This window comes from Erpetoichthys calabaricus, chromosome 3 (assembly GCF_900747795.2).
Source record: "Erpetoichthys calabaricus chromosome 3, fErpCal1.3, whole genome shotgun sequence".
Lineage (NCBI taxonomy): Eukaryota > Metazoa > Chordata > Cladistia > Polypteriformes > Polypteridae > Erpetoichthys > Erpetoichthys calabaricus.
In genome coordinates this window covers 247,368,647-247,392,833 of record NC_041396.2, presented here as the reverse complement: position 1 = coordinate 247,392,833, position 24,187 = coordinate 247,368,647, and the positions used below count along the sequence as shown (strand labels likewise).

At 41.2% G+C, this 24,187-nt stretch overlaps 1 protein-coding gene across 2 annotated transcripts in view; it reads left to right on the top strand.

The window, feature by feature from the left end:
- Window positions 1-1,165: 1,165 nt before the first annotated feature.
- LOC114647575 (solute carrier family 35 member D3) overlaps window positions 1,166-24,187 on the top strand; it is a 1,087,183-nt gene continuing 1,064,161 nt past the window's right edge. The window contains exons 1-2 of one of the 2 annotated variants that reach the window (XR_007934325.1): window positions 1,166-1,837; window positions 5,278-6,572. Coding sequence is in view for 1 of the 2 variants with exons in the window: in XM_028796192.2 (XP_028652025.2) it covers window positions 1,402-1,837; window positions 5,278-6,092 (1,251 nt within the window). In the remaining variant the exon portion in view is untranslated. Of the gene's footprint in view, window positions 1,838-5,277; window positions 7,257-24,187 lie in introns of those variants that run through there. The other variant, XM_028796192.2, reaches the window with a different exon arrangement.

The following is a 24,187-nucleotide window of genomic DNA, read 5'->3' as shown; positions in this document are numbered from 1 at the left end:
TTTACACTAGCTAGATCAGTTGTCTTCTCCATTGATGGCCCAACATGTTAGAAGGCTTGTTGCCATCACATTAACTGACAGTACTTGTTCAGAAGCTCTCATGGCATCACATTTTAAACACCATGTCCTGCTAGTGGTGAATGCCAACCTGATTGAAAAGGATGGACACATGGATGGATGCTCTTATTGTTGCACTTTGGTTTGCGTGGTGAACTCCTGAAACTAATCATGATTACTTTTTAAAGCATGTTCTCTTTATGAATGTATTGTGTGAAATGTCGATGGACCATTTATACGTGCGCATCCCCGATGTCTCCAAGCCAATATTCTTTATTTTTGGTGCGTACGTACATTTATTTATATTCCCTTCTTTCTATTAGGATGGTGTGGAGGTGGAGCCGATCGTCGCAGTAAAAGGTGCGAAGCAGGGACGATCACTGGACTGGATGCCATTCTTCCTCGGGGCCGTTAAGCGCATTCATTACTCACTCAGTTCCTATTGGGGGATTCCCCCTCCGTTCATTCAATGCTTCGTGAGGTGCGCCCCAAGATAAATCGGAACATAATGTGTATTAATGAGTGATGGCCTGCCATGAAGATGACAGATTGGATAGCAGTTTTATAAAATTCGAGTCCCTGTCCAGGTGTTTTTCCGCCCCTACCGCCGCCAGCTCGGAATTGGACTTCATACAGCCAGGCTGAGTAGCGCGCTTATTATGAATGCAGGATCTTAATGAAAAATCTAAACGAATTATATTTGAAAAAGTTTGCCTGCATACGTGTGGGTCTGTGTTCTTAATTAATCGACTGGCTATGAATTCGGTCAGTCTTCTAAAGCAAGATCAATGGTTTCTTTTAACTTTGGAAGCGACCACCTCTTTGCTCACATTTAATTTCATTAGGAGCGCCGGGCAGAAGTGCGGCTCATTATGCTGAGTGAATGCGGTGATCGCCGGGGTTGCCCTTAAAGTACTGCAGCATCGGTGACTCGGGAGCACCGTTAACAAGGAAACCAAAAAAAGCAGATCGCCTCATAAACGTGATGTTCTCCCTCTTTTCAGAACCAAAGCCAACCACCCCCCACCCCGCAACCCCCACCATTATACGCCCAGTGAGTCACACGGAAAGAGAGGGAGGGGGCGACCGCAGTAATAGTCACTCTCTTCTAATTAAGGAAATGGAACGCGCAGGTTCGCCCCCAGGTCCCACACAGGCGATAAAGGCTGGGCAACCCCGAGTGAAGAGCATCAGCCCCATCGCACCTGCCTTCAAAGGGACTGTCTGGAGGTCGACTGGAGGGATGCGGAGTGAGGAGACGCACACCTGGGGCTGAGCGTTTTAAGCCGATGTTTTTGGAATCAAGACTTGGAAAAATAAAGTGCAGCTTCAAAAAAGAGAAACATGGAAATCTGCAAGCGACGCTTTCTTGGAATATCGGTTGCTATAGCTCACGGATTTTTTTCCGGCTCTTTAAACATTTTACTGAAATTTCTTATTACGAACTACGAATTTCACTACCTCACTCTGATCCAGTGCCTGACCAGCGTCCTGGCAGCACTCACCTTAGAGATCCTGCGACGCCTGGGAAAGGTGGACGTGCCGCCCTACAGCCTGCAGCTCGCCAAAGTTTTCGCAGGTGTCACCATCCTATCTACTCTGCAGTCCAGCCTCACCCTCTGGTCCTTGAGAGGCCTCAGTCTGCCTATGTATGTGATCTTCAAGCGGTGCCTGCCTCTGGCCACCCTCATCATCGGAGTCTGCTTGCTAAAGAACGGCATCCCGTCCGTCGGTGTCATTAGCGCAGTCCTCATCACCACAGTGGGAGCGGCGCTGGCAGGTGACTCTTCACAGTCTTCTCGAGTTTGACGGTGTTTGTGTGCGATGAGGGTTGGGAGGCACCTTAGTTCAAAAACTTTAGAATAATGAAGATTATTGATAGACGGGAAAATTGTGAAAAATTACACTGATGCGTATAATAATAATATCGGAAGACAGAGAGAAAGGGAGAGGTATTAATAGAACATTAGCTATAGAATATAGCATTATACTTAATAAAAATGCACTCAATAAAGTTGAACTTGGAAAAATTTTTGGGACATTAAGGTGCGCTTTTAGCATTTATATCCGATTACATATACAGCTTGTTAAAAAAAAACAATAAACTGAAGTAAATTAATTTCTTCACGTCTTTAAAAAGGTACAAGACGTAAATGTATGCGAATGGATTAAGTAGCATTTTTTTTTATAAACGTGGTCAGTTTTACGGTTGATTTGTGGGACTCGGTACATTAAAGTATTTAGCGCCATAATATGTTTAATATATGTCATGCTGACCTGATCCCATTGTCGCTCGTTTATTCCAAATTATTGTCGCGCTGAGACAGCGTCCGTCACGGCAGCATCTCGTGTAAGGCAGGACCAGTCCTCTCTTGCGCACATTCACCTCTCTTCCCAGCTCACTTATTCGATTTCACTATCGCGGGTAGTCTGTTTCTGTTCCGGCAGTTGAATGCGCAAGGAAGGAACCAGCAGTGGACGGGAAACCAGTCCAGCAAGGTAATTAACGAATTTTCCAAACGTACATATTCCAGTGCGGAGAAGCCTGAGTATATCCTAGCAGTATGGGGTGCATGGATTGAACCAGACCCGCAAGAGGTGCCATTCTATCTCAAGGCACTCTTTACCCAACTAACACTAGACCAGTTCAGCTTCGGCAGTTATCTTCACCTGCACATGCTTGAGATGTTGAAGAGAACGCAGTGATTGTGAGAGTCGGGTGAGTGTGCCTCGCGACGACCTGGCATTCCATATCGGGATGGTTTTGCTGTTCGCGATGCAGGGACTGAGCAGAATTAGATATTGGTGAGTGGGCGCCTTGATCGGCTAGCAGGTTAATTATTAGCGCCATGCGGTTAGCGCTATTGTGTGGCGGACGCAGAGCTCGTAGTTCAAATCCTATAGTCTTCGGGTTTGTCTTCGACCAATATGTGCTCATCGATGCGCTGACGCCCAGTCCAGGGTCGGTTCCTTTATTGCCCCCAGTGCTGCAAGCACAGCGTGTACCATACCCCATCTCACTTCTGGAATTACTGGGCTGGGAAAGCTGAACGAGGATAATTGCTTTAAAACTTCTTTAATTTTGGCTCAACGCATTTGCAAAATAGACATTTTTCAGAACGACCGAAATTGCTAAAATAATGTGTTCACCAGAAAGACGGTTTTAATTTTCTGAAAAAAAAGACTGTCTTTCTTGTTGTGTAAACCTATATACCCAGTATTGATGCCATGATTATTTCCGTGAATGATAAAGGGCAGTAATGTATATCACCACTGCAGATTTACGGAAGTGCCCCATAGATTGGTAGAGCCGTGCAGAAGGGGGTCCATCCAAAACCTGACCACTCAACTGACCAACTGACATACTTGAGAAAAAATGTTTGGAATTATTATTATTATTATTATTATTATTCAGGTTCTAATTTATAAAAATAGGTCAGGGAAACCTTTGTCTCAAAATAATTCAACAATATTAATTAATGTACCCCACTAGTGCCAATTCCTGTTTAGAGTACAGAGTCTTTGTGAATCATTTAAAGTCATTACCCTGACTTGGATTTACTGCTTTTGATCATTTTTGTGTCATATGGAGTACCTTAAAAAAGATCCTACTAGCCTTACTAGTCTATTATATGCTTTTATTTTGTAGAGAAAAGATTTGAAATGAATGTTATTTGACATTTTCTGAGTCATTAAATGCCTGCTCCATATCCAAAGTCATGTCCAATTAGACACTTAACTAAATGCGTGTTTGCTGTACTGGAAATAATGCACATTGTTTTTCTTAACATAATTCTCTTCTAATCTTTGGTTCTTAAATGTGCTAAATTAAAACACTTTATCTCTACAAATAAACCTTCAATTTGCCCATCTTCAAGTCCATTTAATCCATTTTATTGCCATGGGTCCTAGAGCTCATCTGGGCAGGACTGAGATCTGTGGTGCCAGTCCACCACAGAGCACTCTAATACTCCCCAGTCGCACTCACCCATGGTTAAAGTTCCCAATTAACCCAGCTTGTGTGGCTTAGGAAAAACAGAAAATCCAGAAGAAATAAGCCTACCTTAACTGGAAAAATGTGCCAACTCCACACAGATGCTGACCAGGCCAGAGTTCAAACTGACGACATGAAGCGTGAGGCCCCATCAATAAATCAGACCCTCATTTTTTTTCCAGTCTCTTTATTAAAGTTGCTTGTTTTTCTTCTTTACTTCCTTTTTATTGCAAATACGAGCCCAATTTAGTTCTGTATATTTTTATGGCAGGTGCACAAGCAGACGTCAATGCCTTTTTCAGGATCATGCAGTGTGTCAGAAACAGACATTGAACAATGGCCATAAAGTGCCCGATCAGTGGTCCTGGTTTATTATTTTTTATTGTTCCTTTCATGGTGACCTCCACCTTTATGTGTTTTATATGTACAGCCTGACCTCAGGATCATATAGTGGAAAAAGAGGTACAGGGCCACATAGCGAACCTGCAGCTCAGGGGTTTTAAGAACCAGTGCTTAGCCAGTAAGATGACAGCTTGGCCCTCCACCTTAGACTGAGACTGTAAATCAAATGGCTGTCACTTCAGTTCCCACTACTGGATCATTTTGTGACCCTAAGTGATTTGCATCACCAGCCCATGCCTCAGGTATAACACCGTGTAGTGTGGTTCTGTATTATACAGTACCTTGTGCAGAGGTTCAATACAGAAAGGTGCCACATGAAGTGGGACATTTGTTTTCTGCCATCATGCCATCATGAAAAACAGGCAGGTACTACTGACAAGTTACTTGGTGTTTCACTTTCAGCCACAAGGTTGTTGCTTCAATGTCCACCTTCCAACTGACAGTTTGTTCTTGAGTGAGTAATTTAACCTTTCTGTGCTCTGATTGGAGGAAGTACAAGAACAATTCTAATTCCTCTCCTATCCTGTAAGTATAAATAATCCTGGTGTTAATATTTCAATCCTCAACCATTTTGTAACATAAGGCGTCAAACTGTCATTTCTGTAAGGCCAGGAAACGTCTCTTGATGTTTCCCAAGAGCTCCGCTTGAATGTCATTACTGCAGAGTTTGCATGATTAGCGCACTTAAAGCAAATGGATTTGCATTCATCTTTCTCTACTGACAGCTGAAATAAACATATTTACTATTTACTTTTGTCTTCTTTTCTATGCTTGTGATTAGCCATCATTCTTTAATTCTTATTTTTTGATGTTTGCTCTTCCAGGAGCTGGAGATCTAACTGGAGATCCCGTTGGTTACGTGACTGGAATTCTAGCCGTCATAATTCATGCAACGTATCTGGTAATTATTCAAAAGGCAAGCACCGACAACGACTACGGGCCACTGACCGCACAGTACGCCATTGCCTTTACGGCCTCTCCGTTTCTCATCATCTGCTCATTTGCTAGCATGGACTCCATCAATGTCTGGTCATATCCCCAGTGGTCCAGCCCCTTTGTGTCATGCACGTTCATAGCGTGTATCTTATTTGGCTGTGCCATGAACTTTACCACACTCCACTGCACCTACATCAACTCCGCAGTCACCACCAGCTTTGTTGGTGTGGTCAAAAGCATCGCCACCATCACCGTAGGGATGCTAGCATTCAACGATGTGAAGCCCACGGCGCTGTTTATAGCTGGCGTTGTGGTGAACACTGTGGGCTCTATCATTTACTGCATTGTCAAATATTTTGAAACTAAAAAAAAAAGCAAGTACCAGGACCTGGAAGAAGATGCCAAAAAGGACGACTTACCTGGTGAACCATACAAAATGGACAATGGTAATGATGGTGAACTCACAGAGATGACATCCAATGGAACTCTGCATGAGTCTTCAAACACCAATGGCTATGTGCACACTCCTGCAATGAATGGAACTGTGGGAACCATGGAAGTCCAAACGCAAGAGAGTGAAACTGGAGGAGATGGCAGGAAATCTGTGAGTGATGCCTACATTGGAGTTTGGCGGTCAATTCGAAATTTCAAGTTCATGAAAAAAGATCCTTTAATAGAAAACGAGGTTCTACCAAGTCCGTGATGTGAGGAATGCAGAAACATAAATGAAAAGCATGCTGTTGTTAGGAATGACTCTACTGATACATCAACTAGCTCATTGTCCACCGCTCAAGACATCTTTTGTATTGTATTGTTATTTCTCAGTAGCAGAATGTGAATTGAAAAGGTACGATCTTTATTCTAATGATCAACTGTTGCTTCTGATGATTGTGCACAAATTCTAAATCTATCACCTTCATTTAGATGAAATAACATCGGCCAGTTTGCTATTTAAAGTAACACGCTTACTATAGGAAAAAGGGCTCTAAGGAGACAAGCTCTATGTCACTTGACAGAAAGGTGATTGCCATCAAATCCTAAGAGTAACACAACTGGAAGCTCATGGAGTTTATTGATGTTTTCAAATTAAAGTATCTGAGATAGACATACAAACATGAGCTTAGCAGAGATCAGTACTGTTCCCAGCCCTAGTGATGTGGATTCTACTCCCTCGATATTTTCAGTTAATCGACTCTAAATTAGCCCATTTTGTGTGTGCCCTTCAGTGCTAGCATCTCATTCTACTGTTGCTTCCTAACTTGTCCCTGATGCTTCTGGCATTTGCACCAGGGCCCCATGATGCTTAACTGGGGCTAGTGTTACAGTAAAAAAGTTTAGGAAGCAAAGATATAGAGCAGGGTGTTTAGCATGAGGGAACAGGATGAAACTTGTGTATCCTTTTGTCTTCTTTCTTCTCTGTCTTTTGGTCCCTTTTTTCACAGCTCACAGCTAGTGATTTTGTATGTTTTTAGATAGCTGTGTACTCCTAATTTTGGCCCCTTTGCTTCTCTAATGTTTTTTCTTTATTTTTCCTTTTTATATTCATTCATGTACCACAGAAACAAACATCAGGGCCATTGATATGGAATATCTTTAATGTCTGAAATTTCTGAGAAATTTCATATCTTAGAGCATTCACTATTCACTCCTGCTTGGAGGTCCGATGTAATTTCCCCACAGGTAGTTTGCATTTTTGTCAGTAGAAGTCACTGCTTAAGCTGCTATTCAATTACATTTAAGCCAAGCAAATAAAATATCAGTCTGTTCATGAAATTCTTTGTGTTTGAGTAAGTAGAGAATTGATTGCTCCTCGAGTGCCATTGCTCAGATGTTTCTTTAGTGTCTGTTAGTAAATATCAGATGTTACCTGATGTAGTAAATATCAGATGTTACCTGATGGTTGTATGTCAGTCAGAAATTGATTTTATGTTTGTATTGCAGACAAGCTTGTATCCACCACCCCGGACCCCAGCTATACTCAAAGTGTGTGTATGACCCTGAGCAAGTTACTTATATGGCCGGAAGTCCATTAATTTAAAAACAATTACCCGTAAGCAATTGTACTTGTTAAAGGAATCAATAAATGCAAATTATTAAAATTGCAATTGCAAAAAGAAATATGAATGTATTATACATTACTAGAAAGCAGGTAATCTTTAATTATTTCAAATTTAATTAATATTATGTTTTACATAGAAACAGGAAACAGTGTGAAGTTCTGAGCACAAAAACGTTTAGTGCAAAAGGTTCTTTCAAAATTGCTGCTGTGGAAGGTGTGAGGCTGCCATTTGCTTCACCACATATTCCACTTTTTGGGATTCTTCACAACAAAGGACAGTCCAGTCACTTTGGAAATGGATGCCATTAGGGGTTCACAAATCCATTCACCCCATCATTCATTTTCAAACCTACTTAATCCAGTTCACAGTTCTGTCATCATGTTGCTCCATGTTGTACTTTATGTGGTGGGACAATTTAAACATTTTAGTATGTTATTAGTTTTCAGATAGCACATTTTCAGCTACTTGGTGGCTTAGTAAGTAGAGCTTCTGCCTCCTGGGCTCAGAGTTCGCTGTCAAGTAGTTCTCCATGTGGAGTTTGCTAGTTCTGTTTTTCTGCAGGTATAGTGCTTTGTTTTCTCTCACATCACTAAAAAGACGTGTTTATTGGGTGAAGTGGTGACTCTAAATTGTCCTGTTGTGAGTGTGTATGAGGGGGCTTTGCAATGGAGTGCTACCCTATTCGTGTGTGCTTCCTGCACTGTGGTTCGTGATGTCAGGACAAGTTTGGTCCGCTACAATCCTGAGGTTGATGAAGCAGGTTTGAGAATGTTATGTTACACTTTTACTCTATGAAATTATGAGCATCATGTGATTCTTAACTGTTTTGCCCTTGGTCAAACCTGCTTGCACAATTCTTGTCTTGATCAGACTTCATTGAAAAGCAACATAGACATGAGAGAAAAAGTACAATCCATATTACTAACCGAGAATGCTAAACCGGATGATGGACGCAGGCACATCCGGCAATGGGCCGTAGCTGCAAAAAGACGTACTGCGCAGGCGCAAAAAGAGTCCGCGAGAGTCGGAGAAAGGCGGACAAAAGAGGGCGACAAAGGCGGATGAGGGGCCGCGAGTGGCGGACAAGACCACAGAAAAAAGGAGTGAGCACATACAAAAAGGAGAAATGAGGCGCAAAGTCAAACGCAGGAAAAGCACGAAACACATTGCACACGAAACTAGACCCAAAAAAAAAAAAAAAGAGGCTCGCGCACAACAGCAAGGCACCCCCCCCCCCCCCCCTACAGGCACCGGACGGGACACACACCAAGAGGGGGATTCAACAAGCCCATGGAACACAAAAAAAAGAACACAAAACCACCCCACAGACCCTACAAGCAAGGGACGGGACACACACAAAGAGGGGGATTCAACAAGACACAGGAACACAAAAAGAAAGAAGACGCTCGCGCAACAACAATCCTCAACTCCCCCCCCCCCGACACACACACACATCCATAAGAAGTGACACCCAAAGCCACATATTCTAAAGTGAACATCAACACCTTCACACTAGACAGCATAGGTGTCAGCATTGGTGGATCTCCTTACAATAAAGCACTATTAACCGTTCAACTGCAGAAAAGGAAACATATTAACAGTGACTGCGATCCTCCTTATTACTTATCCATATTTCGCATGCTGAGAAAGAAACAAGTCATGAATACACGGTCACGGGTACAAAACGAAAAGGAAAGGATAACAGGAACAAACACACGAAAACGAAAGAAACAACAAAATAGACGGCTATGCAGCATAGGTGGATCTCATTACAATAAGGCACTATTAACCGTTCAACCGCAGAAAAGGCTCCATATTAACAGTGAGTGCAATTCTCCTTATTACTTATCCATATTTCTAAAAGAAAAAATGTCTCGACTCCAAAAACGCAAAGCTCAACTAAAGCTTCTAACTAACGATGTACCTAAAAGTAAAAACTTTATGAACTGCGTTAGATCCTACAATAGTTCATTTGGTTTTGCATATACCGGAGTAAATATCAGGCCACCAAAAGGCAATGGCCCATACTGCTTTCACATATGTGCACAAATACTGCATCGCATTGGAACAGTGCACCCTGAAACAAATCAACAACGCAAATATGCACAAATCTACATCCTAGATCCACATGACGCAAGCTATCAATCAAAGTGCTGCATCGCAACAGGCACGGATTCAAAACGAAACACCTCCCGTCTCAGACATACGTTAATGGCAGCGAAGGCTACAACGGGCTTCTCACACAGCACAGGCAAATCGATTACAGCTCCAAAACAACACGTCCCAAATACTACACATGCAACAACGCGCCTCTCAAACGGCACAAGCAAAACACACACCGGGAAAATTCATTCGGATTAATGAATGTCATTTGCAATCATTGTCATTCAGTTCACTTCCATGAAGAAACAACTGGCAATACAAGTAATACATTTACACGTTGTTGTCAAAAGGGTCAAATTAGACTGCCTTCTTTACATTCATATACTGAATATCTACAGAGGCTTATAACTAACGATGTACCTGAAAGTGAAATCTTTATCAACTGCATTAGATCCTACAAATCGGTATCCACTATGAACATTAACGGTGGCACTGCACGTTACATCCGTCTTCAAAAAATGTTGTTTATTGATGAATGTACAATGGCATGAAGTCACTTACTCAACACCATTCATAAACTTCTACAAACGTTTATGAATAATAATATTCGATTTGGAGGAAAGGTACTTTTATTAGGAGGAGATTTTAAACAGTGATTAGCTATTCTTCCAGATGCCATGCACTCAGCTATTGTTCAGTGCACCTTAAAATACGCAGACAATTGGCATTGCTTTCAAAAGATACAGTTAGTAAAAAAGATACGATGTCCAGAACCAGATCATAACAATTGCTTATTACAACTGAGAGATGGTACACTCACCAATACAGCTGGACTTCAGCCACATATTATTACAATTCCTCAAGCCTTTATCTGCGACGACTTAGTTACAGAGAGATTTGGAACAGCAATCTCATTAGACCAAATGCCCCTTTTAACACAACGCACTATATTATGTCCAAAAAATATTAATATGGAAAACATAAATACCCAAGTCATTCCATTGCTTCCTGGAGAGGCACAACTCTTTCTAAGCTCTGACAAACTTGACTCTGATCACAACAATAACCATCTTCATTGACATTACAAGTTCTGAGCTGGAATTACCTTTTACACTTAAACGGCGTGTACAAAGAAATTTTCCAATAAACCTTTACACTGTGCCACACACTTTATTGTTTGCTTTCTATTTGCATCATCTACACCGTCACACTATTCTATATCTCATTCATACATCACGCTCTTTGTCATTCCCAACACCAGGGGTTGGCGAGCGAAGCGAGCAGGGGGCAGAGCCCCCTAGTGATGGAGAGAAAGTCTGAAGGAATTCATTTATTTGCTGCATGATGCTACCCTGTAAGGTACTGCATATTCATTTCTTTACACTTTGAAGTTATAATATATCATAAACAATATTCCCTTCTGCATCCGTGCACAGCTGTCCTCCTATGCATCACGTTGTCTCTTCTTTTGCTCATTTTCTACTCTTTATATTGCTGTATTTTTTGGTAAATGCCTCTGGTGCCCCTCACTGATTAAAGCTTGTTCTGCCATGTGGACGCCCCAAGCACTGCACTATTCTTTATCAAGAAGCAGAGGCCACACACAGCCTCGCTATAGTGGACAGTTTGCTCTGGGTGTGACAGGAGGGTGAACCGCCATATATATGTGCAGGTCCAAGCTGACATACAAGTGTCACAGATGCGCTCAGTGAAACTTTATTATAAAAGCAGGAAATCAAAGCTGTTACCTGGTGTTCCTGATCATTTTCCAGATGGAAACACAAACAGCCCCAAGGATTCTTTTGCTCTGACACTTCTTTAAATGGGAATCTTTAATCTTCTAAGCACATCCTCACAGACGGGTTAAACTGCGTGGCTTCAAAGATAAAGCTTCAGATCTCAGGCTGGGCACATGTCCTCAGGCCACGCATGTATTCCTCCAGTGTCGATTAATGAGTGAAATGACACAGCAACCATACGTTACATTCATTCTATCCTGGCTTGGCAATATTTATGTCCAGCAAAACACTGCAATTCCACCATTAAACAATCACATTATTGATAACGTCTCCCTTGTGTTAACAGATACAAACTATATTATAAAATATACTAATCAGTTAAGGTATCATTTTTGTCCAAATTATTTTGAAAGATCCAATTCCAATCCTGACAATTTCAGCACTCCAAAATTATATATCTGTTGAGAACCCCATAAGGGCTTTCTTTATCGTGAACTAAATCGTTTAAGATGAAAACTAACTGTTAAGGACAGGGTGTGTGGAGTTATTTAACAAAATATATAAAGATTACACAAAGTCTTTAATTCAAGCAGCTTCCATACCCACTGATACTAAACATGTGTTTGTCTTTAGTAAAGGGTTATCCCATCCAGATGAGCTTTCAGATGAGCTGAAGGACCGTTCGCTTGGCTCAGGTGGCCATTCCGGCTGTGGGCAGTAGGACCTCACTTCCAATCAGGCTGGCTTCAATTGAACACTTTTCTACCATATTGCTTATTTTCTTTATGTCAAACATGGTTAAGCATTTTTTAAGATCACATTTTGATCTGATGAAACCCAACCCGTATGAAATTTCACTTTTGTCAAATTCCTGAGTGTTAAAAAACGTGCAGACCCCACCATTGTCCCTTCTTAGATCTTCAAAAGTCAAACGTGCAAAACAGTTTAATGCTGGAGAGCTGCTACTCTTGTACAGAAAACATGCCATGTCACGAACCTGGGTATTATTTATGCATCTATTTATTTTAATGTAAAAATATTTATTTTTGAATGTAAAGTATTGATGTCTGTTAATTTTATTATATTATATTTTCCTTCCCATTCCCATAGAAGTAGAAGGTTTTGCTTTTGTAAATTAATGAGGCATGCTGAGTATTATTTTCCACCTATGCAAATCATCTCATGAAACTGATAAATGAAAATGTGTTTAGGAGTCTTCTAAAATTTAGTGGAAATTTCTTTATTGTTATTCATTTTTATTACTATCTTGTGTTGAGGAGTCTCACTGTATGTTTAATTTCAATTCCTGCCTTAATTTCTTAAAAGAAGTATACAATTTCTGCTCGTTTGAATTATTAGTAAATTTGTTTATGAGTGAAAATTTCTATATTTTTGTATGCACAGAATGGACTTGATAATAAATGCAGCACTCATAGATTATGTGATGGATCCTAGTGACAGGTTTGCTTATTGGATAATAAGAATTCTGTTTACATTAAAACTGAATGTAAATGAATATATATAAGTTTGGAATACCAACAAAGAAAAATATGGATGAACTTTATCATAAAATAAACAGTATTTCATGTTTTCCTAAAATAAAAATGGTATTCCTGTAAGTCATATCTGAGTACTGTGCCAGCTTGATAAAGACGTTCTGTTACAGTGAAGGTCAGAATTTCTGATTTAAGTGTGTGAAGAATGACAAAGAGAAACTAAAAGGCTGTGCGGTGCTGTGTATTCTGAAGCCTGAACACAAGTGTAGGTTTCATTACGATGGAGGAGTTTCTGAAGCTCTGCAGTATTGGGCTGTACAGGGGAGCAGAGCTCTCATTCTCTTAGCCGTAGTTCGGAAATTAAGATTGGAAAGCCTCCCACCTTGGTGCAAAGTGGCTTCAGGTCTGGAATGAAGAAGACATTAAGATGGTCTCTGGACTACCCATCCAACTAAAAACAGAGGCTATAATGGAAGGAGTCAGCAATTGGAGGTCCAAAGATTTGGGGAGCCATCCTGTCCAAGTCAAGTCAAGTTGGGCAGCATGCACTGGTACAGTGCGTTGCCGCACCCAATATACGGCGAAAGAACTTGGGATCCTGGTTTGCAACCCCCCAGGCAGACAAGGGGTCCAGTCCTGCCCTCCAGAAATGACCCTCTATCTGCTACAGCCAGGTGTTGCGTGGGTGACCCCTTGGCCTGGTCTAGCCACTCGGGTTCCCAACAATAAGGATCTTACGAGCTGGATCACCCTCGGCTAATCGCACCACATGGCCGTAGTTCTGTAACTGACGCTCTCTCGCAATGCAGGTAATGTGCCTCATTCAGGGCTTCATGAGCAACTGCTCATTCAACACAAAGTCAAGGCAACGGTACCCAAGGATTTTCCGGATTGTTACCAAAGGAGTCTAGTCTTCATCTCCATCCTGTCCACAAGATGTTATATATTTTGTTGCAACAAAAGTATTCATTAGAACATTAGAATTATTTTGATGAGAAAGGTCAGTCAGCCCAACAAAACTCACCAAGCCTATTCACCGGATTTTCCCAAAAAACATCAAGTCAAGATGTCAGGGTCCTCCTAGACCCCACTCCTACCACTCTCTTAAAAATGTCCTACTTTTAAACATTTCAGTCATGTCACTGCTTCATCTAAGTTTGCTTACACTGAAAAGGTTCATCTCCTCCAGTCTCTCCTCATAGCTCATACCAGTCACCACTCCAGGATTTCATAAAAGGGTGTGCCAAAATTTGCCACGAGTGGGCCTAATGTTATTTTTATTACTACTAAATATGTTTATATATTTTTTGCACGTCTAGTTTGAAAGGTTTTTATCAACAGTAATTTAAATCCTCTTACAAATGGTGAAGATCAACTGACTGCCTACCTTTTCTTGATACATAAAACATACCAGCTCATCGCAAAGCACAAACGGACAAAAAATATCTGCTATAATTTTGAGATGTATAGCATTGTATAACAGCAGTTTACTGTTTTGCTGCTCCTTGTCATTTGTGTATGAATATCTGATCAGTTTGTTTCCAGTCTGCGAATTTAGAAGTGAATCTGTCCAACTCTTCAACTAGATTATTACAAATGTGTCGAAATCATAACTTTCGAAGACCTCTATGCCAGCCACACACTTTTACTGTACTTGTGGTATCACTGAGCCACAAAGCTGCACGCCTTACCAGCTGTAACAGACGTTGGAAACTTTTAACACAGACCGAGCTGGTGGCTTATGGATATCAGACAAATCCGTGACATTAGCGATCCTTCGACATTTAACGGCTGGGTGGTAGTAGATTTTCCAGTGCACTCAGTGGTTGTGTTGGTGGCTCACCATTCACTAAAGTGAACAGAGCTAGTAGCAGAGTTTCCACTCGCCATTGGGGCATCACCGAAATTTTCAGAGCCGACATCAGACTCTAGTACATTTTGTACTTCTGTTTGTTTCTTTTTGCTAATAAAACTTAAAACTGCTGTTTGTTCAGACATTGTTCATATTTCACTCCAATAAGACATACAGTTAGGTCCATAAATATTTGGACAGAGACAACTTTTTTCTAATTTTGGTTCTGTACATTACCACAATGAATTTTAAATGAAACAACTCAGATGCAGTTGAAGTGCAGACTTTCAGCTTTAATTCAGTGGGGTGAACAAAACGATTGCATAAAAATGTGAGGCAACTAAAGCATTTTGTTAACACAATCCCTTCATTTCAGGGACTCAAAAGTAATTGGACAAATTAAATAACTGGAAATAAAATGTTCATTTCTAATACTTGGTTGAAAACCCTTTGTTGGCAATGACAGCCTGAGGTCTTGAACTCATGGACATCACCAGATGCTGGGTTTCCTCCTTTTTAATGCTCTGCCAGGCCTTTACTGCAGCGGCTTTCAGTTGCTGTTTGTTTGTGGGTCTTTCTGTCTGAAGTTTAGTCTTCAACAAGTGAAATGCATGCTCAATTGGGTTAAGATCAGGTGACTGACTCGGCCATTCAAGAATTTTCCACTTCTTTGCTTTAATAAACTCCTGGGTTGCTTTGTCTGTATGTTTTGGGTCTTTGTCCATCTGTATCATGAAACGCCGCCCAATCAATTTGACTGCATTTAGCTGGATTTGAGCAGACAGTATGTCTCTGAACACCTCAGAATTCATTCGGCTGCTTCTGTCCTGTGTCACATCATCAATAAACACTAGTAGCAGCCATGCACGCCCAAGCCATCACACTGCCTCCACCGTGTTTTAGATGATGTGGTATGCTTTGGATAATGAGCTGTTCCATGCCTTCTCCATACTTTTTTCTTGCCATCATTCTGGTAGAGGTTGATCTTGGTTTCATCTGTCCAAAGAAATGTTTTTCCAGAACTGTGCTGGCTTTTTTAGATGTTCTCTAGCAAAGTCCAATCTAGCCGTTCTATTCTTGAGGCTTATGAGTGGCTTGCACCTTGCAGTGCACCCTCTGTATTTACTTTCATGAAGTCTTCTCTTTATGGTAGACTTGGATATCGATACGCCAACCCCCTGGAGAGTGTTGCTCACTTGGTTGGCTGTTGTGAAGGGGTTTCTCTTCACCATGGAAATGATTCTGCGATCATCCACCACTGTTGTCTTCCGTGGACGTCCAGGTCTTTTTGCGTTGCTGAGTTCACCAGTGCTTGCTTTCTTTCTCAGGATGTATCAAACTGTAGATTTTGCCACTCGTAATATTGTAGCAATTTCTTGGATGGGTTTTTTCTGTTTTCGCAGCTAAAGAATGGCTTCTTTCACCTGCATGGAGAGCTCCTTTGACCGCATGTTGTTTGTTCAGCAAAATCTTCCACATGCAAGCACCACACCTCAAATGAACTCCAGGCCTTTTATCTGCTTAATTGATAATGACATAACAACGGACTTGATCACACCTGCCCATGAAATAGCCTTTGAGTCAATTGTCCAATTACTTCTGAGCCCCTGAAATGAAGGGATTGTGTTAAACAAATGCTTTAGTTGCCTCACATTTTTATGCAATCGTTTTGTTCACCCCACTGAATTAAAGCTGAAAGTCTGCACTTCATCTGCATCTGAGTTGTTTCATTTAAAATTCATTGTGGTAATGTACAGAACCAAAATTAGAAAAAAGTTGTCTCTGTCCAAATATTTATGGACCTAACTGTAGCTCAACAGTAACTAGCAATGGACGATTCTCCAATAATTTGGTCTTTTTGAATGACTCCAATGAATCATATGTATTTTCCATGCAAAACTGTGTTCTAAAGCTATGCATTTTTTATACATTATTTAAAAATCTTGCCCTCACTGGCGCTTTACTATGGAGGCTAATGGGCCTCCACCAGAAAATAAAAGCCTAAAAACTTACCAGTGAAGCGGCAAAAGTTTCAATTTAAGAAGACATGCTTTCTGTGTTCCTGACGCATGTTTCTGATAACAAAAGGGGTTTGGAAATAATCATTTAATCGCATATTCCTGGTGCTATTTTTTCTCATGATAAGGATACATTTTCTATTCGCTTGTGTGACTTCTCATATAAATACGGACATAAACCAACCACGTGGCATGAAATGTTTACTGTGATTTGGTCTTTCAAAAGGAAATCAGGAGAACTGAAAGATTATTGTGGAAGAAGACAAATGCTAAGATGGCAGTGTACAGAGGTGTTCTTTTCAAATGGCTAACACTCATAATATTGGTGTTTGTAATCACAAGACGCGGATCAGTACTCAACAACTGTCTTGGTCGTATTCAATACGTTTTTAAGCTTTTATTTTCTGGTGTTGCCCCATTTTGTATTAGCCACTATTATAAAGCACCAGTGAGAACAAGATAATTTTAAAAATGTATAGAAATGCTTAACTTTTGAACAGTTTTGCATGACAAATGAATATATACTATGTTTGTGAAGATATACAGTAATCCCTCCTCCATCGCGGGGGTTGCGTTCCAGAGCCACCCGCGAAATAAGAAAATCCGCGAAGTAGAAACCATATGTTTATATGGTTATTTTTATATTGTCATGCTTGGGTCACAGATTTGCGCAGAAACACAGGAGGTTGTAGAGAGACAGGAATGTTATTCAAACACTGCAAACAAACATTTGTCTCTTTTTCAAAAGTTTAAACTGTGCTCCATGACAAGACAGAGATGACAGTTCTGTCTCACAATTAAAAGAATGCAAACATATCTTCCTCTTCAAAGGAGTGTGTGTCAGGAGCAGAGACTGTCATAAAGACAGAGAAAGCAAACAAATCAATAGGGCTGTTTGTCTTTTAAGTATGCGAAGCACCGCGGCACAAAGCAGTTGAAGGCGGCAGCTCACACCCCCTCCGTCAGGAGCAGAGAAAGACAGAGAGAGAGATAGAGAGAGAGAGAGAAAATCAAACATGCAAAAATCAATATGTGCCCTTCGAGCTTTTAAGTATGTGAAGCACCGTGCAGCATGTCGCTTCACTAAGCAGCTGCACAGAAGGTAGCAATGTGAAGATAATCTTTCAGCATTTTTAGACGAGCGTCCGTATCGTCTAGGTGTGCGAACAGCCCCCCTGCTCACACCCCCTACGTCAGGATCAGAGAAAGCGCACGAGAGAGAGAGAGAAAAGTAAGTTGGGTAGCTTCTCAGCCATCTGCCAATAGCGTCCCTTGTATGAAATCAACTGGGCAAACCAACTGAGGAAGCATGTACCAGAAATTAAAAGACCCATTGTCCTCAGAAATCCGCGAACCAGCAAAAAATCCACGATATATATTTAAATATGCTTACATATAAAATCCGCGATAGAGTGAAGCCGCGAAAGGCGAAGCGCGATATAGCGAGGGATCACTGTAACTTCAACTTGAAAAATGCCAAACTTCATCCTTTTACTATGGTTATTTTGCTGTACAAGTTTATGATCAACTGATATTTTAATTAAGGGAGATGTGTATTAAAATGCATGTTGGCAGTATAAGCTAATTATAGGCTAGAGGAAAAAAAAATTAAAAACCTAAACTATAGAGTGGACCAATGAGGAAAATGGGTGAGCCACCACTTTTACATACAGTATCTCTTAGTCCCGGAATCAGCTTAGCCACTGTTCTCTGGACCTTCTCTAGTGCTGCTATATCGTTTTGTAAAATAGAAATCGAAAGTGCACAAAATACTCCAAGCAAGGCCTCACTAGTGCATTATGTAGCTTAAGCAGGAGTTCCTTTGACTTGTATTCAACACGTCATTATATATAACTTAGCAGCCAATTAGCCTTCTAACACTCAAGTCCTTTTAGGACTTTCTGCCTACAGCCTGTACCTTCTCCCTCCTGTGTTTCAGACTGGCTCACTGGAGGCTGATGCTTCCTCTGATAGGTGCTGGAGGGTGTGGCTTGCTTATGAAGTGGGAGTGGCTTCTGTTTCTTTGTAATAGGTACAGGTAGAATGCTCCAACTTGGCATTTTCTGTCATTTACATTATTTTCATCCCTATGCTTAGCCTGAGGTCTCCCTTATGACAATATGTGTACAAGGCTATGAAAAAGTATCTGCCCTGTCTTAGTTTATGTAAATGTAGTAAGAGTGAATGCATTTTGGTACTTAATTTACTTACTGTACCCCATTCAGGGGTTGTTTCCTGCCTTACACTTGTTGTGGCAGGGTTAGGCTTCAGCCCTCTGTAACTCTAATACGGATTAAACAAACTAGATAGATAGATTCAATTTATTAACTCCAAAATGTTACACAACACCCACTGTGTAATATGAAAAAATAATTGCAACATCATCAACAATTTATTTTTATATAGCTCAAAATCAGTTTTAACAGGAATAACTTCAACTAGATGCTTCCTCTATTTATTGATTTGCCTCTGAAGGAATATTATCACATTTCAGTGCCCTTTGTGGGTTCTGAGCATGAACTGGTCATATTAGTTAGGTCTTGTTGACATATCTTATTGAAGTTTAAGATTAAATTGACTGTTTAAGACTCAGCATTTCTTTCCTTCCAGCATTTTGCTGCTCGCTGGGTTGTGCTACTCAACTTATCCCCTTACTGCTTGTCCAAACTGTGCTTTAGCTTCAGGTCACAGATTGACATCCAGACATTGTCCTAAAACCTTGTAAAGCATACAGTTGGATTCACAGTTCCTTACGTGTTGGCAGGTTATCTGGATCCTAATGCCACAGATCATCCCAATCCATTGGACAACCACCATTATGTTTACCCACTGCTATGACAGTTTTTCTACATTTAGCTATATCTATAAATTCTAACATGTGACCCAGCTGCCAATAATCTGCAAAGAGGGTGGTACAGTACAGTGCATAAGAGCACTGATGGGCTGTGCAGAGAGAGGTAAAGCACACTGGCATTGCCCAGTGTAGACACAGGTCATAAGAGAGTGGGGCACCCTGCCTGTAAAAATAGTGCCTCCACCAAGCCCATAAAGACGTATTCATCCTAGTAAACAAGGAAAAAGTCTGCACTACTCCTATAGTACACTAGGTGGCAGTAACCTAGTCCCACACGGAACAGGTGAGGTCCTGTTATCAGATAACAAGGACAGGCAGGCCAGAATTGTCCACAGAAGCCTGTCATTTAAAGATGGATCAGAGCTCAGGGATGAGAAGGTTTCAGAGTTTCTTAAAGGGCCCAGTGATTGGGCGCCTCTTAGATTTAATAATGTAATAAGAGACAGAGAGGGCACAGGAGGTATAAGGGAGACTTTATGTACAGGTATTTTTGTAAAGGGATGGTCCTTCAGCAAATCCTTGAAAACCCAGACTGGTTGGGATTTCACAGTAATGATTTTATTTTGTGTCTTTGCTTTAGTCTTTCCTCCTTTTCTTTGGATTTCTTTGGATTAATCTGAAGACCGGCTTTACCCAATGTAAGTAACACTGCTTGGACCTGCTGTAGGTGTTCCTTTCAGGTGCTTGAATAGTTGACCACATCATCAAGGTAGGCACCAATATAGGAGTTATGTGGACTTGGCAATTTATCCAAGAGACTCTGGAAAGTGACTGGTGCCCCATGTAACCTAAATGAAAGGACATGATACTGCCAGTGACCACTAGGGCTGCTAAATGCAGTCTTAGCCTACGTGGAGTCCGTTAAAGGAACCTGCCTATACCTTTTTGTCATGTCAAGTGTGGTCAAGAATTCTGCCTATTCTAGCCGCGCAAGGAGATTGTCCACTTGTGGCATCAGATAGGCATCAAACTGTAAGACCTGATTAAGCCAATTGAAGTCATTGCAAAATCTCCATGTCCCATCAGACTTAGGGACCAAGACAATAGGACTGGACCAGGGACTATGACTCTCCTCAATAACACCTAGTTCCAGTATGCACTTGATCTCCAGTTCCAGCTCAGCTCTTCTTGCCTCAGGAAGTCAATACAAGCATTCTCAAACGATCACCCCGGGCTCTGTCACAATATCAAGTGTAGTCAGAGAGGTCCATCTAGGTTTTTTGCTCACTATCTCCGGGACAGACAGGATAACTGTTTACAGCTCCTGTCATTGTTTAGGGAAGTTTAGGGTTGTTTTGTGAACAAAGAGTGAACGGGGCTGGCCAAAGGAGGTATTGAGATCCTTATCCTTCCATGGTTTCAGCAGATTTACATGATATGCCTATTCATTTAATTGAAGGTTGTGTTCTTTTACCATATAATCAACAAGCTCTTTCTTATCTTTAACTTTATAAGGGCTTTGCTAATGAGCCAGTAATTTGGAGTGGGAGGTAGGGACGAGGACCATGCAGAACTCCTGGAGTGATGTGCCGCTGTCATAATAACAGGCTTGTGCTGGTTGTGCCTTTTCCATGTGACTTTTTAGGATGGGTCAAATTTTTGGAAATCTATCTAACTGCGCGATATACTCTAGTATATTTGTGGAGGGGAAAGCTTCTTCCTCCCATTCTTCCTTTAGAATGTCTATTATGCCATGAGGTTGTTCCCCATATAACAAACACATGATCCAAAGTCATCTTATCTTTGCTGACCACCTTGCATAGGATCTGCTTGAGGGTCTAGTTAAACCATTCTACTGGACCATCGGTTTGAGGTTGATATACTGAGGTCTTTAAATGCTTTACCTTAAGTGACTTGGCCATTTCCCTGAATGTTTCTGAGGTAAAGGGAGTCTCCTGGTCCGTCAGGACTTCTTTAGGGATGCCAAATCTCACAAAGACCCCTACCAATTCCCTTGCGATGGCTTTGGAAGTAGTTGTGCACAGAGGGACAGCTTTGGAATTTCAGGTAGTGTAATCTACAAGGACTATAATATATTTTTATGTCCTCTAGCCGAGGGTTCTAGGGGTCCTACTAAGTCGACCCTGATACATTCAAAGGGGATACAGTCATATGAAAAAGTTTGGGAACCCCTCTTAATTCTTTGGATTTTTGTTTATCATTGGCTGAGCTTTCATAGTAGCAACTTCCTTTTAATATATGACATGCTTTATGGAAACAGTAGTATTTCAGCAGTGACATTAAGTTTATTGGATTAACAGAAAAAATGCAATATGCATCAAAACAAAATTAGACAGGTGCATAAATTTGGGCACCCCAACAGTGATATTACATCAATACTTAGTTGAGCCTCCTTTTGCAAATATAACAGCCTCTAGACGTCTCCTATAGCCTTTGATGAGTGTCTGGATTCTGGATGGAGGTATTTTTGACCATTCTTCCATAAAAAGTCTCTCCAGTACAGTTAAATTTGATGGCTGCCGAGCATGGACAGCCTGCTTCAAATCATCCCATAGATTTTTGATGATATTCAAGTCAGGGGACTGTGACAGCTATTCCAGAACATTGTACTTCTCCCTCTGCATGAATGCCTTTGTAGATTTCAAACTGTGTTTTGGGTCATTGTCTTGTTGGAATATCCAACCCCTGCGTAACTTCAACTTTGTGACTGATGCTTGAACATTATCCTGAAGAATTTGTTGATATTGGGTTGAATTCATCTGACCCTCGACTTTAACAAGGGCCCCAGTCCCTGAACTAGCCACACAGCCCCACAGCATGATGGAACCTTCACCATATTTGACAGTAGGTAGCAGGTGTTTATCTTGGAATGCTGTGTTCTTCTTCCGCCATGCAAAGCGCTTTTTGTTATGACCAAATAACTCAATTTTTGTCTCATCAGTCCAATGCACTTTGCTCCAAGATGAATCTGGTTTGTCGAAATGAGCATTTGCATGCAACAAGCAACTCTGTTTGTGGTGTGAGTGCAGAAAGGGCTTTTTTCTCATCACCCTGCTATACAGATGTTCTTTATGCAAATTGCTCTGTATTGTAGAATGATGTACAGATACACCATCTGCAGCAATATATTCTTGCAGGTCTTTGGAGGTGATCTGTGGGCCGTCTGTAACCATTCTCACAATCCTGCACATATGCCGCTCCTGTATTTTTCTTGGCCTGCCAGACCTGCTGGGTTTAACAGCAACTGTGCCTGTGGCCTTCCATTTCCTGATTACATGACAGTTTAAACCTCTGAGATAGCTTTTTGTAGCCTTCCCCTAAACCATGATACTGAACAATCTTTGGTTTCAGGTCTTTTGAGAGTTGCTTTGAGGATCCCATGCTGTCACTCTTCAGAAGAGAGTCAAAGGGAAGCACAACTTACAATTGACCACTTTAAATACCTTTTCTCATGATTGGACACACCTGTCTATGAAGTTCAACTTAACGAGCTAATCCAACCAATTTGGTGTTGCAAGTAATCAGCATTGAACCGTTACATGCATTGAAATCAGCAAAATTACAAGGGGACCAAAATTTTTGCACAGCCTGTTTTTCATACAACTAAATACTGCTTCACTAAAAATCTTTGTTCGGAAAACACCCCCGTACTCAGATGTTTCTAGGAAATGAAAGACATACCACTGTTACCTTTTTTGTTGAAAGAAGAGTAAATTATTATGTAGGCTGAGAGGGGTTCCCAAACTTTTTCATATGACTGTATCAATAAGGGGAATGGGAACCAGAAGGCACAGTCCATCCTAGGGATTTCACGCAGTTGACACTCCGGATAGGACATGCAAAAACGATGAACCTCCTCATTAATCTCCGGCCAATGAAATCGGAGTTCAATACACTCAAGGATTTTTTCGGTGCCCAAATAAGCGCCTAGGAAGTGGTTGTGTGATAGTTCAACCTGCTGCCGGAAGGACCGCAAGACCAACAACAATGACTGTACCTCCCCTTTGCGCTTTGCTACCTGACACATCAGATCATTTTTCAAGACAATGTGAGGACCCTGAGGCATAGGATGTTTAGTGCATTGGCCATTAACAAGAGACACTGTATTTTTTGTAAATTTAAGGGAATCATCATTCCACTCTTCCGTTTAAAGGATTCCGGTGTTTGTTTAAACTGATAATGTAATAGTGAGGGACAGCATCCATGTCATCCTCAATGGTTATTACACGCTCCATCTCACGACGTTCTGGGAATCGCCACATTACACTGAGTGGCCTCGTTTCCTCTCTCAGAAGGTTGTGTACACTGCTTTGAGGCAGCCTGGGACGTACTTTCTCCATCCATTACTTGACCCAAAAGTTTTTTAGGACTGGGTGGTGTTATACTGCTTTTATTGTCTTGCCCCAGTCGGGAATGAAGGATTTTGAAGAAATCGTTAGTTTCTTCAGCGACCCATCGTAATTGATGAAACATAAACATGATGAAACATCATGAAGTGCTTTAAGAAACTGGTGTGGAGTCATATCATTGCCTGCCTGCCAGCAGACCTGTACCCATTTCAATTTGCTTACAAAGCAAAGAGATCCACGGAGGATGCTGTGGCCACAGCCCTTCATGCTGCCCTGACCTACCTGGAGGCAGCAGGGGAGGTACGCCAGACTGCTCTTTGTAAACTTCAGCTCGGCGTTTAACACCATCCATATTTTCGAACAGTT